Source organism: Schistocerca serialis, chromosome 5 (assembly GCF_023864345.2).
Source record: "Schistocerca serialis cubense isolate TAMUIC-IGC-003099 chromosome 5, iqSchSeri2.2, whole genome shotgun sequence".
NCBI classification, from domain to species: Eukaryota; Metazoa; Arthropoda; class Insecta; order Orthoptera; family Acrididae; genus Schistocerca; species Schistocerca serialis.
In genome coordinates, this window is record NC_064642.1 from 767501234 (window position 1) to 767515698 (window position 14465).

At 40.3% G+C, this 14465-nt stretch overlaps 1 protein-coding gene across 1 annotated transcript in view; it reads left to right on the forward strand.

The window, feature by feature from the left end:
- The window catches only part of LOC126482218 (Down syndrome cell adhesion molecule-like protein Dscam2), a 172481-nt gene that overhangs the window by 12373 nt on the left and 145643 nt on the right, over positions 1 to 14465 (forward strand). The window contains exon 3 of the mRNA XM_050106197.1: positions 731 to 1159. Within this exon, the coding sequence (XP_049962154.1) occupies positions 731 to 1159 (429 nt within the window). The remainder of the gene's footprint in view (positions 1 to 730; positions 1160 to 14465) is intronic.

A 14465-nucleotide genomic window follows, 5' to 3' on the forward strand; every position in this document is an offset into this window, starting at 1 on the left:
GTTCTTAAATTGTCTTACAAAAGTAAGTAGAGACTAGTTATTTGTTGCAAAATTCAAATATTTTCATGTTAATTTAAACAATGAAAAATCCAGAATGGAATGTAACAATATTATGAAAAGGGTAGTTGCTACAATATAGCAGAGATTCTGAGTCACAGATAGGCGCAACAAAAGGACTGTCTGAAAGTGAGCTTTTAGCCAACAAGGCCTTAATTGAAAATAGACAACACACACACACACACACACACACACACACAGACACACACACATGACATGTGGCTCTTGAGTCTAATTGTATTTGCATAAGCGTGTGTGTATGTTGTCTATTTTTGACAAAGGCCTCATTTTCTGACAGTCCTTTTGTTGTGCCTATCTGCGACTCACCATCTCTGCTGTATGGTGAGTAGCAACTTTCCTTTTCATAATATTATGCTAATTTAATTTTGCCTCCGAGTTACTTACGACTTCAAAGAATGACTGCTAGTACATGCACCAAAGCATGAATAAGAATATTCATATTTACCTCATCACCTATCAGATCATGAGAAGTAACTGATACATTCTACTCAGTTATTAACAAGGAATATCCAATAGACTGCATACTTTAAAAAGTGTCATGTAAATGAAAGGTCAAATCAAATAAATAAATCTTTTACATTTACAGTACTCAAAAAGTATGTGTATTTCTTCCTGGTCATGCACTACAGTATATCCTTCCTTGACTTTTCAGTACCTGCAAGATTTTCCTCTTCTCTCCAGAATGTGACAGCAATCAAAGGTGGTACAGCAGCAATAGACTGTGTCGCTAGAGGTGACAAACCAATCTCTATAAAATGGTTTCATAGTGGCACCCCTTTTGAAACACATCTTCAGCCAAGAGCTGAAATAAGTGAAGAAAGTTTAGAATTTGGTAGTCACTCAAGAATAACACTGAAGAATGTTCTTCGGAGTGATACCTCAGCATTCACATGTTTCGCAAAAAACCAGTATGGCAGTGATGAGTCAGATATCTGGGTTATAGTTCAGGAAGTTCCTGAAGCACCAGCAAATGTTCACGTGCAAAACTACACAAGCAGAGCTGTTAATCTGACATGGGAACAACCATATGATGGAAATAGCCCAATCACTGTTTACACAGTCCAGTACAAGAAAAAACTAGGTAAGTTTGATCATGTAATTCAGTTGCATTGCACATTATTGCTTCTGTAAACAGAGCCCATTATCACAAATACTGCAGTTTTAGTTAATGTCTATTTGACTAAATTTTATTTACAGCTTTTATTTTAGATATATCACAAATTAATGTTCATGTGTTGTTTCTCTCCCATCAAGCCTAAGCTAGGTTTGTTGAGCTCCTAAGTGTCCTCTTCATTTCAGGATCCTACATAACGAGGTACATATGAAATATACTCATATCTAAGCCTGCCATATGATTCTTTCCTTTCATCATCTCTTCAACAACAGGTTTCAGCAATGACTTGTATGTGCTCAACCATTCTTTCTCTTTGATTCATTGTGTTATATATTAAGCATTTTTCTCATGGATTTGCCTTAATAAATCTTAATTTTTCACTCAACCAATCTATCTGACCTTCAACAGTCTCATATAAAATCACATTTCAGATGTTACTAGTTATTAAATATCTGATTTCACTGTCATCCCTGTTTCACACCCATACAGAGCTTTGCTACGAACATAGATTTTCACAAATCTACCTCAAGATTTATATTTTTGTATGTTGGTGATAAACTGGTATGAAACTGAGTGCTTGTTAACTTGTTAATACATCTAGAAAAATATCTTACTTTAAACAACTGAGTAAAAGTGCTATGTTGCAAGAATTGGGAAATGAGATTTTTCCTTTGCTGAGAAATGAGATGATGTGAGCATATATCTGTACGTGCTCGTAGTTAGTGCAAACCAAAGAAAAAATATTAGAAACTTCAGAATGTGGGAAATAATTGATCAGCTGCCAGAACAAAAAAAGTGAGTAGAGCTGACAGACACACAAATTAACAATGACTGTTACCACTATACCTTTCAGAAAACTTCCTATGACTCCCAAATACAGTTGTTCTTTATTTATTACTTGTCATATTTGTTTTTTGAAATTTCATAATTTGATTCTCTGTGAGATTAAGGCTTACACTGGTTGCTGCTTACCAGGTGTAGAGATATTCAGCTATCAGGTTGTCTTTGGTAGTGTTGAGGTACAGCCCTTAAGTCATCAGTAAACTTTTACATTTTTATCAGTTTTTCAAAGCCTTGGGTAGTTAATTTCTGTTGGTTAAGAACATAACTTGCTACATCCATAGACATTTCTGTGTACCCTGGTGGAAACTAATACTCCCACCACTGCACTGACACACACTGCAGAAGTGTGGACCTGCACCAGATGTGATTAACAGGTGACAATGAAACTATACAAAGAAAGGTAGCATGAACTGTCACAGCTTTGTTTGAACTATGGGAGAGTGTCACAAGATGGTGAAAAGCTTGAATTGGCAGACACTTGTTGATAGTTACCAAGTTTCCCACAAAAACCAGCTAACAAAGTTTCAAGAGCAAGCTTTAAATGAGAAACGTAGAAATATACCACATTCCACTCAGTATTGCTCCCCTAGAAACCGAGAAAACAAGATTAGACTAATTACAGCACACATTTGGCTAATAACAGCACACACTGAGGCATTAAGCAATAATTCTACCTGTGCTCCATAAACAAATGAATCAGGAAGAAGCCCTGACAAGTGGCACCATGGGAAGCACCCTGTGCAATGCATCTCTGTGCTTTGTGGATATAGTCTTTTACTTTGTTTTGAATATTTGAGAACTTTCAGTTTCCTGTATGTCTTCTTTTATCATTCATCTAGATTCATAGGAACTTGTACACCTGAAGTCTCATCCAGAGAGTGCCTATTTATATTTGCTTTTAGAATCTATACTTTTTTTTTAACTGTATAATATGAGTACTTGTAAGATTGAGAGTTAAGCTGTTTCTTGTGGACCAGCTGTAAGTCTTTTTCATTACTCTGCATTACTTTCCCAGTAACAATTTTAATATGAATTTCTCAAAATGGTCATGTTTTCTTTAAAAAGAAGAGAAAGACAGATAAAGCACATAACTGCACTTCTTCCTTGTCCATTTTATATAAATTTTTTTGTGGTGTAAAAACCTCTTTCCGCGTGATGCAATATGCTACATTTGCTTAAGGCATCACAGACTTTTATATGGTAGAGCACTCAGTATGTAGTTGTTCTTTACATTTTGAAATTTCCCTGACACTTATAAATTTTGAAGCAGGATACTGCATTGAATACATTTTTTTTCTAGATCACAGATACAAGTAGCAGAAATTGGTATAGTTCTCTTTGACAAACAATTTTGATATCAGTCTACATCTGCCTCCACATACATATTCCACAAGCCACCATCTGGAATGGGGTAAAGGGTTCCTTGTACCACTACTAGTCATTTTCTTTCCTATTCCGCCCACAAAAAGAGCTATGGAAAAATGACTACCTGTAGCAGGGCCAGTCAATGTTTTTCTATCTACTGAACACTTTGTATCTCTATTAGCAGTAAATTTTTCTATTATTGCCCACTGGTTCCACTGTAATGGTGATTTATAAAGTATGGAAGTAACTTTGTTTTACAAAATGTATGAAAAACAGTTACAGCAATTTAAAGCATATAATCTTTTTATTTACTTTTTCATACAAAAAAGAATAAAGTCCAATAAAATTACATTTAGGCATCTAAATTATTAATGAAATTCCTGAGGCTGATGGTGTGAAACTAAATTCTGAATATCTGACTCAATTTTTGTAATGAACAAACTAAGGTCTGTTCTTTCAGAAATATTCAGGTGGTTACTTTGCTCGGTCATAATATGGTTAACACCACTAAATCTTACTCCACAAGATATGAGGTAGGGAAAGGTACCAATAAATTAATATCATTTTCCATATATGTGAGTATAAGACAGGCATTTTTCTTATTTTGCCATAGGTTTTCATATCCACCACATCTGAATTTGTAGTTACATTATTCACCACACCTAATTTATAACAATTCTTCTTGGCAAGTTGTATCAGTCTCTTTAGCATTTGCAGTAAAAGCATTTTTCATCCAGTCATGTACCTTCAATTTCAAAATACCTTCTAATTGTTTTTCCACATCCAGTTTAAGTTCATTGAGGTGGCTACTGAATCTGTCAATATTCTATGGGGCTTCATCATCTTTTTAGATGATAATTCAGGAAAATAATAAAATTCTCTCTTCAGTAGATTGTAATAAAGCAGTTCAATTTTGACAATAAATAATGGTGCAGTATTTTGGTAACCCATAATACTTTTATTAGCTCCTTGAAACCACAAACTGATGTTATTATATCTTTTGAAAATATCTGCCAAATAAATGGCATCATTCTTTACTGTTTTTAACTGTTGACCAAAATTGATCTCACTATTGCTTTCAAAAAATTGTATGGTACTATCACATAATGCTACAAAACCAGGCGAAGATGTACCCTTTGATGGCCACAGAACTGCTGTGTGCAAAAATAACCTAATAATTTCTTCATTATAGTCCTGACAAAGGTGTTGAAACATATTTTGAATTGGATGAAATCTTTTTTCAATTGAGGCTACTATAAGTAACGGTGAATCGAGACTTGTACCTAGATGTTTTTCTACAAGATGTTTTCTGTGCACCACGTAATGAATACATAAAACATTCAGCACTTCATCCTTCAAATGAGCAGTAAATCCATGGTAGTGAGCTACCATTGATGGCATTCTGTCAGTAGTGCATGCTTCTGAAGGGACACTGTTGCCTACATCCAGACATGTATACTAATTTCAGATGTATTAAAAACCACTTTTATTTATCGCAGACTCCAAAAACCAAACAGAAGAGAGTGGAGTAAAGGTAGTCTGTCCATATGAAAAAGTACTTCACCTATCAGACCTGATTACTCTACAATTGTACTGCCACACAGCCAACTCCCCCTCCTCCCTTCCTGAAGTCCAGAGTCCTGGCGGTGAAGGAACATTTGAACTTCACAACACCACCAGTATTTGTATGGACAGCCGGTCGTGAAGGGCATGTAGCCACATTAGGTGACTTAGGCATGTCTGGTGAGTGGGAACCAGTGTTCGTGAGGCAGATGCTGGCAATGTGAGCATGGAAGAGTACTGCACATCAGTGGGCATAGGTGTGCTGTCATCCGAAGGGCTCGTATGACCCATGCGGGCTTAAACCTCTCAATGGACACGCTGTTGCATTTACTGTTCTGTTATAATCGATTGTATGATCCACACTGCACCAAACTGGGAAAGGGCCAGTACATGGAGGTTGCAGGGGAGCTTGCTTCGAATCAGTGTATAGCTTTACATGAGTGCAATCAGTCTACTGTTTGTGTATGAAAATTGGCGTGAAGTTAGAGACCAGTGGATGTTGGAGACATGCTCCCTAAGTTGTTGCAACCAGGTAGCTGTGAATTATCTGGCGGTGATGCTGGAGTAATGAAGTTTGCTGGAATACGTAAAGCCTTGCCATGAACCATCTCTGCGGCTGATGTTCCAAAGCCAGTTTTATACCGTGTCCATAACCCTAACAGGACAAGAGGGATTGTTTGTGTCTACGTCTCATAGTGATACATGAAAGCAGCACTCAGCATTCTATGCCATCTCTTGACTATGCCACTGCTGGCCGGATGGTACCTTGTGGTATGATGGTGTTGAAAGCCACACATCTGAACAATTTTCAAAAGAGGGTCAACTTAAATTGTCATTCTTGGCCCATTATTATGTGAAGGGAGCAGCCAAAATGCACCAACCAATTCTTGATGAACATTTTTGCAGTCATTTTGGATATGTCAGCAAGTGGTGGTGCTTCAGTCCATCACATACACCTTTATACTACCGTGAATAGCCTTCCATAACATTTAGAGGGTGACAGCGGCCCAGCTAGGGGAATGCGGCCAAACCTCACCTGCAAATCATGAAACTGACTAACTTCTGCTTGTACTTGGCTTTCCACTTTGCAACATTGGTCCTGGAGGTACACACATCTTCATTGATGGTCACACGAAATGGACATTAATTAATTTTACTGTAGCATTGGTCTCTTTAGTGTGCCAGATTATGTACAGTGTCGAAGCTGTCTTTTGTAATGGTTGTGAGATGTAGGGTCTTGGTCTGCATTGTGAGGTGTCACAGTATATTTTTGCTCTGCCACTTGGAACACCCGCCTGCTGTAGGTCCAATCGTGGAGGAATTGTGCAATAATAGTTGTAGTCAGTGATCTGCCATTTGAGATTTTGCAAGATCAGTGTAGTCCAAAACATCTACCAAGCTACATTTCGAGAAAAGTAGTCGGTGACCAGATTATCCATGCCTTAAATATCATGAAGTGTGTGCTGATCTGGATGATATTTTCAATGTACCTGAACTGATGTGGTGGACACAAGTCACTCACATTCTGGTCTGTGATAATATAGATTGTCTACATCTATGTCTATACTGATACTCCACAGTCCACTTTATGGAGCGTGGCAGGGGCTACCCCATACTACTACTATTCATTTCCTTTCCTATTCCACTCACAAGTAGAATGAGGGAAAAATGACTGTCTGTATACCTCCATATGAGCCCTGATTTCTTGTATCTTATCTTCATGGTACTTACACACAATGTATGTTGGAACCAGTGTAATCATTCTTCACTCAGATTCCGATGCTGGTTCACTACATTTTCTTAGTAGTGTTCCTCAAAAAGAATGTCATTTTCCCTCCAGGGATTCCCTTTTGAGTTCCTGGAGCATCTCCATAACACTTCTTCATCTACATCTACATCTGTACTCCGCAAACCACCATGAGGTGCATGACAGAGGGTACGTCACATTGTACCAGTTATTAGGGTTTCTTCCTATTCCATTCACATATGGACGCAGGAAGAATGATTATTTGAATGCCTTTGTGTGTGCATTAATTATTCTGATTTTATCCTCACAATCCTTATGTAAGCAATATGTAGGGGGTTCTAGTATATGCCTAAATTAATCATTTAAAGCTGGTTCTTGAAACTTTGTTGATAGACTTTCTTGGGATAGTTTACATCTATCTTCAACTGTCTTTCAGTTCAGTTCCTTCAGTATCTTGAAACTCTCCCATGGATTAAACAAACCTATCACGATTTGTGCTGCCCTTCTCTGTATACATTCAGTATCCCCTGTTTGTCCTATCTGGTATGGGTCCTCACACTTGAGCAATATTCTAGAACCAGTCGCATGAGTGATTTGTAAGCAATCTCCTTTATAGACTGATCACACTTCCCCAGTATTCTACTAATAAACCAAGTCTACCACCTGCTTTACCCATGACTGAACCAATGTGATCACACTATTTCATAACCCTACAAAGTGTTACACCCAGGTGTTTGTATAAGTTGCCCAATTCCAACTGTGACTCATTGATATTATAGTCTTAGGATACTACATTTTTTTGTTTTGTGAGGTTCAAAATTTTTCATTTATGAACATTGAAATCTTATCAAGAGCTGTCTGAATATTTATTCAGCTTCTTTCAGATAGTACTTCATTACAGATAACAATATCATATGCAAAACCCAGATTTTACTATTAATATTGCCTGCAAGGTCATTAATATACAATATGAACAGCAAGGGCCTCAGCACCCTTCCCTGTGGCACACATGAAGTTACTTCTAAATCTGACAATGACTCTCCATCCAAGATAACATGCTGTGTCCTCCCTATCAAAAAGCCCTCAGTCCAATCACAAATTTCACTTGACACCCCATATGATCGTACTTTTGACAATAAATGTAGGTGTGGTACTGAGTCAAATGCATTTTGGAAATCAAGAAATACTGCATCTACCATGTTGCCTTGATCCAAAGCTTTCAGTACATCTTGTGAGAAAAGTGTGAATTGGGTTTCACATGATTGATGTTTTCAAAATGGCATGGAGAAGGTCATTCTGTTCAAGATGAGCTCAGGATATGTTCTAAGATTCTACAACAAATTGTTGACAAGGATACTGGATGCTAGTTTTGTGGAATATTTCTACTACCCTTGTTGTAGACAGGTGTGACTTGTGCCTTTACCCAAGAACTGGGTACAGTTTTTTGTGTGAGGGATCTACGATAGATTATAGTTAGAAGAGGGACTAAATCAGCCACACATTCAGTACAGAATCTGACAGTGATTTCATTGGGCTCTGGAGCTTTCTTCAGGTTTAACAATTTCAGCTGTTTCTCAACACCACTGACACTAATACTTACTTCATTCATCTTTGCAGTAGTATGAGGATTAAATATGGGCAGTTCTCTTTGGTTTTCCATTGTAAACAAATATTTGAACATGGAGTTACGCGTTTCAGCTTTTGCTTTGCTACCCTCAATTTCAGTTCCTGTCTCATTCACTAAGGACTGGACACTAACTTTGGTGCCACTAACAGCTTTTACATATGACCATAATTTCTTTGCTTTCTGTGAAAGATCACTTGGCAATATTCTGCTACAGTAGTCATTGAAGGCATCATGCATTTCTCTCTTGACAGACAAATGTGTTTCATTCAGCATCTCTGTATTTACATCCCCACACTTGGTTTTATACCTGTTATGCAGTACCCAGTTTTACACCCGTTATGCAGTAATCTCTGTTTATTTAGAAGTTTCTGTACAGTGACTGTACACCATAGAAGAAGTTCTCTTCCATTATGAACTGTTCTTCTGGGTACACATCCATCCAGTACATGGTCAACCATTCTTTCAAATTTGAGCCAGAGTTCCTCTAAGTGTTCTTGTCCTATGCTGAAAGTTTCAAGTTCCTCATTGAGATATGACATTACTGATTTTTTACCTAGTTTACTGAAAATATATATCTTTATGCTTGACAAAAAAAATCTTGGTGAACAGCCTGATCTGAGTGTACAAAGGACACAATATTTCAGCAATCGACCTTGTTGCCATCATCAGGTGTGCTGATCTACTGCTAAGGAACAGCAGGTGTGAGGTATATATCAGATTCCTCCTCCCCCTCCTTGTGCCCTCCCTCCATCATCCACACCACGCGCGCTCTCTTGGCCGTCCGCGCTGGGGGTTGCCGCCCGGCTTGTGGCCCAGTGTCTGCGTGTTTCTTGTAGGTCTGCACCCAGGGAGGTTTACCGGCGGCGTTTCAGAGGTTCCTCCCCCAGCCCTCAAAGTCAGTACATTCTGTGATATTTCCATCTTCTCCTTAATCCGGGTAATGGCTGGTTCCCAAGCTTGGTTAAGGGAATAGGCGCTGTCACGATTCAGTTCAGGTTTTCTTACTCTGATCTCTATAGCTTCTTTGATGATACAGTCCCAATATTTCGAAGTCTGTGTTAGAACCTTGGTCTTGTCACAATCCATGCCATGAAATTCTGACATGCAATGCTCAGCGATTGCAGACTTATTAGGCTGTTGCAATCTCGTGTGCTATTGGTTTTCATGGCATCGGTCTTCAATGATGCGAATTGTCTGACCTATGTATTCCTTACTGCATTGGCACGGTATTTTGTAAACACCTGATTTATGTAAACCAAGGTCATCCTTAACACTACCATAAGTGCTCTGATTTTAGTTGGAGGGCAGAAGATGGTTTTTACTTGATATTTGCATAAAACACATCCAATTTTTCCCGATAAGACCCCACAGAATGGAATGAATGCCATGGCCATGTTTTCCTCAGGTTCTTCATTAGTTTCTGCCAGTTGTGTTGTAAGCGTCGGACGTAGAGCGTTCTGGATTTGCCTTTCCTTATAATCGTTCCTCAGAAACATGGCTTCAGATGGGCCAATTCTTGTTGGAGACTGTCCTCGTCAGAGAGGCTGCGAGCTCTGTGTACAGGAGTTTTTAGCATACCATTCTTCTGAGCAGGGTGGTGGCAGCTACCTGTGTGTAGGTATAAGTCAGTATGAGTTTTCTTTGTATACATTCTGCGCCCCAACCTGCCATCATCTTGCTGTTGATGAGAACATCCATCTGATTCTACCTCCATGGTGAATTGTTATTCTCGTGTCTTGAGTTGAGATGTGCAAGAAATTCCATCAGCGTGTCATCCATGTATCTGAAGAAACAGGTAGGTTTTAGATGCATGGACTCCAAGGCTTCTTCCTCAAAATGTTCCATGTACATGTTAGCGATGATGGGAGAGAGAGGACTCCCCATGGCAACACCTTGGCTCACCATCAAATAGTAAATATGTTGACATTAGAATGTGTCTGAACAGATCCATGGTTTTCTCGTCGAATTTCCAGCCGATGAGTTCCAGAGATTCAGGTAACGGAACCCTAGTAAACAGGGAAACCATGTTGAAGCTCAGAAGTATGTCAGGTTCCTTAATTGTGAGGTGGTTGATGTGTCCCAAGAAATCTGAAGAGTTACAGATATGGTGTGGGCATGTCCCCCTGTGAACGCTGAGCTGCTCCTTGAGGTACCTGGTGAGAGGATACGTAGGGGCACCAATATTGCTGATGGTAGAACGTAACGGGACGTGTTCCTTGTGGACTTTTGGTAAGCCGTACAGTCTTGGAGGAACAGAAGCTCTGTGTTGCGTCCTCTTCAGAGAAGCCGGAATCTTTGAGAAGCACCAAAGTTTTCCTTTCGACTCTCTTGGCAGGATCGGTGTCAATCTTGTGGTATGAAGTTTCATGTAGCAGGTCCCGCATCTTCATGGTGTAATCCTGGTGGGACAAGGTTATTGTAGCATTACACTTATCTGCCAGTAAGACCACTGTGTCTGGATCTTCTCTTAGCTTCCGGATGGCCACCCTCTCTTTTTTGGAAATATTCGGTTTCATAGGTCTATTTCTTGTTATGGCCCTGCATGTTTTGCGACACACCTCTTCCACTGCCTCAGGTGGGAGATGAGCCACTGTCTGTTCAGCTGCACTAATAATGTCTGCAACAGGGGCATCTTTAGGTATCAGAGCAAAGTTCAGTCCTTTCTTGAGAATTGAGATTGGGTCATTATCCAGTTTTATGTTTATCAGATTGATAATGGTCTTCCCCCTATCTTCAGAGGGCCATTTACCCGATATACATTTGAACTTGGATGTCTGTCGTTCAGTGGACTTTATTTGGGCACAGTGTGCTGTGGCCCATGTGACACCATTAACCTAATCCCAGGTGCAGGAGTTGAAGCGGTTGGCGAGCTGTAGATGTAGCTGGAGGAGTTCTTTATTGGTGGTGTCCAGCCACCACCGAGTGTAGCGAATACTCTCACTCGTACCAAATCTAGGCTGGCACGTTTCTTGATTTTTCGGGCTCCTGCTGAGTCCATGTTACCTTAGCAAAATTTGGTACCACACATCCTTCTCGGCCTCTCATAAGGAAAGCAGATGAGCTCAGTAGCTGACTTCTTCGTTGATGCAGCTTCTCGAATCTTTTCATACTGTGATGCATCTCCTCCCCATTGAGGTACGTGATGTGATTCTTCCATTTCTCCAGGCATATTTTGTGATGAAATAAATCTTGGGTGAACAGCTTGGTGTGACACAATATTTCGACTATCAACATTGTTGCCATCATCAGGTGTGCTGATCTACTGCCAAGGAACAGCAGGTGTGAGGTATATATCAGATTCCTCTTCCCCCTCCTCGTGCACTCCCTCCATCATCCATGAGACGCGCGCTCTCTTGGCCGTCCACGCTGGGGTTTGACGCCCGGCTTGTGGCCCAGTGTGTGGGTGTTCCTTTGTAGGTCCACGCCCAGGGAGGTTTACCAGTGGCATTTCGGAGGTTTCTCCCCCTGCCCTCAAAATCGGTAATTCTGGGATATTTCTATCATCTCCTTAATCTGAGTAACGGCTGGTTCCCAAGCTTGGTTAAGGGAATAGCTGCTGTCACGATTCAGTTAAGGTTTTCTTACTCTGATCTCTATACCTTCTTTGATGATACAGTCCCAATATTTTCAAGTCTGTGTTAGGACCTTGATCTTGTCATAATCCATGCCGTGAAGTTCTGACATGCAATGCTCAGCGATTGCAGACTTATTAGGCTGTTGCAATCTCATGTGCCATTGGTTTTCATGGCATCGGTCTTCAATGGTGCGAATTGTCTGACCTATGTATTCCTTACTGCATTGGCACGGTATTTTGTAAACCCCTGAGTTATGTAAACCGAGGTCATCCTTAACACTGCCAAGAAGTGCTCTGATTTTAGTTGGAGGGCAGAAGATGGATTTTACTTAATATTTATGTAAAATGCTTTTAATTTTTCCCAATAAGGCCCACAGAATGGAATGAATGCCATGGCCATGGTTTCCTCAGGTTCTTCTTCAGTTTCTGCCAATTGTGTTACTAGTGTCGGACATAGAGCATCCTGGATTTGCCTTTCCTTATAGCCATTTCTCAGAAACAGGGACTTCAGATGGGCCAATTCTTGTTGGAGACTGTCCTCGTCAGAGAGGGTGCGAGCTCTGTGTACAAGAGCTTTTAGCACGCAATTCTTCTGAGCAGGGTGGTGGTAGCTATCCATGTGTAGGTATAAGTCAGTTGAGTTTTCTTTCTATACACGCTGTGCCCCAACCTGCCATCATCTTGTCTTTTGATGAGAACATCCGAGAAGGGGAGCATCCCATCCGATTCTAATTCCATGGTGAACTAAATATTCTCGTGACTTGAGTTGAGATGTGCAAGAAATTCTGTCAGGTTGTCTCTTCCATGTGGCCAAATAACAAACATGTATCCACATATCTTAAGAAACAGGTAGGTTTTAGATGCGCTGACTCCAAGGCTTCTTTCTCGAAATGTTCCATGTAAATGTTAGCGACGATGGGAGAGAGAGGACTCCCCATAGCAACACCTTGAGTCTGCTCATAGTAGTCACCGTCAAATAGAAAATATCTTGACGTTAGAACATGTCTGAACAGATTCGTTGTTTTCTTGTCAACTTTCCAGCCATTGAATTCCAGAGATACAGGTAACGGAAATCTAGTAAACAGGGAAACCACGTTAAAGCTCACAAGTATGTCAGATTCCTTAATTGTAAGGTGGTTGATGTGTCCCAAGAAATCCGAAGAGTGATCCGAATTTGATGAGAAGGCCACCGATTTGTTCAAACATGTTCTAACGTCAACATATTTTCTATTTGATGGTAACTACTATGAGCAGAATGAAGGAAGGGAGTCCTCTCTCTCCCGTCAATGCTAACATGTACATGGAACATTTCGAGAGGAAGGGGCCTTGGAGTCAACGCATCTAAAACCTACCTACCTGTTTCTTTCAATACATGGACGACTTGTTTGTTATTTGGCCACATGGAAGAGACAAGCTGATGGAATTTCTTGCACATCTCAACTCAAGACACAAGAATATCAAGTTTACCATGGAGTTAGAATTGGATGAGATGCTCCCCTTCTTGGATGTTCTCATCAAAAGACGAGATGACGGCAGGTTGTAGCACAGCATGTATAGAAAGAAAACTCACACCGATTTATACCTATATGCGTATAGTTGCCACCACCCTGCTCAGAAGAATGGCGCACTAAAAACTCTTGTACACAGAGCTTACGCCCTCTCTGACAAGAACAGTCTCCAAGAAGAATTGGCCCATCTGAGGTCCATATTTCTGAAAAATGGTTATAAGGAAAGGCAAATCCAGGATGCTCTACGTCCGACACTTGCAACACAACTGGCAGAAACTAATGAAGAACCTGAGGAGAACATATCCATGGCATAAATACCATTCTGTGGGGCCTTATTGGAAAAAATTGGATGCATTTTATGCAAATATCAAGTAAAAACCATCTTCTGCCCTCCAACTAAAACAAGAGCACTTCTTGGCAGTGTTAAGGGTGACCTTGGTTTATGTAAATCAGGGGTTTACAAAATACCATGCCAATGCAGTAAGGAATACATAGGTCAGACAATTTGCACCATTGAAGACTGATGCTATGAATACAAATGGCACACAAGATTGCAACAGCCTAATAAGTCTGCAATCGCCAAGCATTGCATGTCAGAATTTCATGGCATGGATTGTGACAAGACCAAGGTTCTAACACAGACTTCGAAATATTGGGACTGTATCATCAAAGAAGCTATAGAGATCAGAGTAAGGAAACCTGAACTGAATCTTGATAGCGACTATTCCCTTAACCAAGCTTGGGAACCAGCCATTACCGAGATTAAGGAGAAGATATAAATATGTCAGAATGTACTGACTTCGAGGGCAGGGGGAGCAACCTCCAAAATGTTGCTAGCAAATCTCCCTGGGTGTGGACCTACGAGGGAATGCCCAGATGCTGGGTCACAAACTGGGCATCAAATGCCGGCGCAGATGACCAAGAGAGTGCCCGAGTGCGGATGGCGGAGGGGTCACCCATGGGAAGGGGAGGGGAATCTGATATATACCACATGCCTGCCATCCCTTGGCAGTAGACTGCTGAAATATTGTGTCCTTTGTACGCTC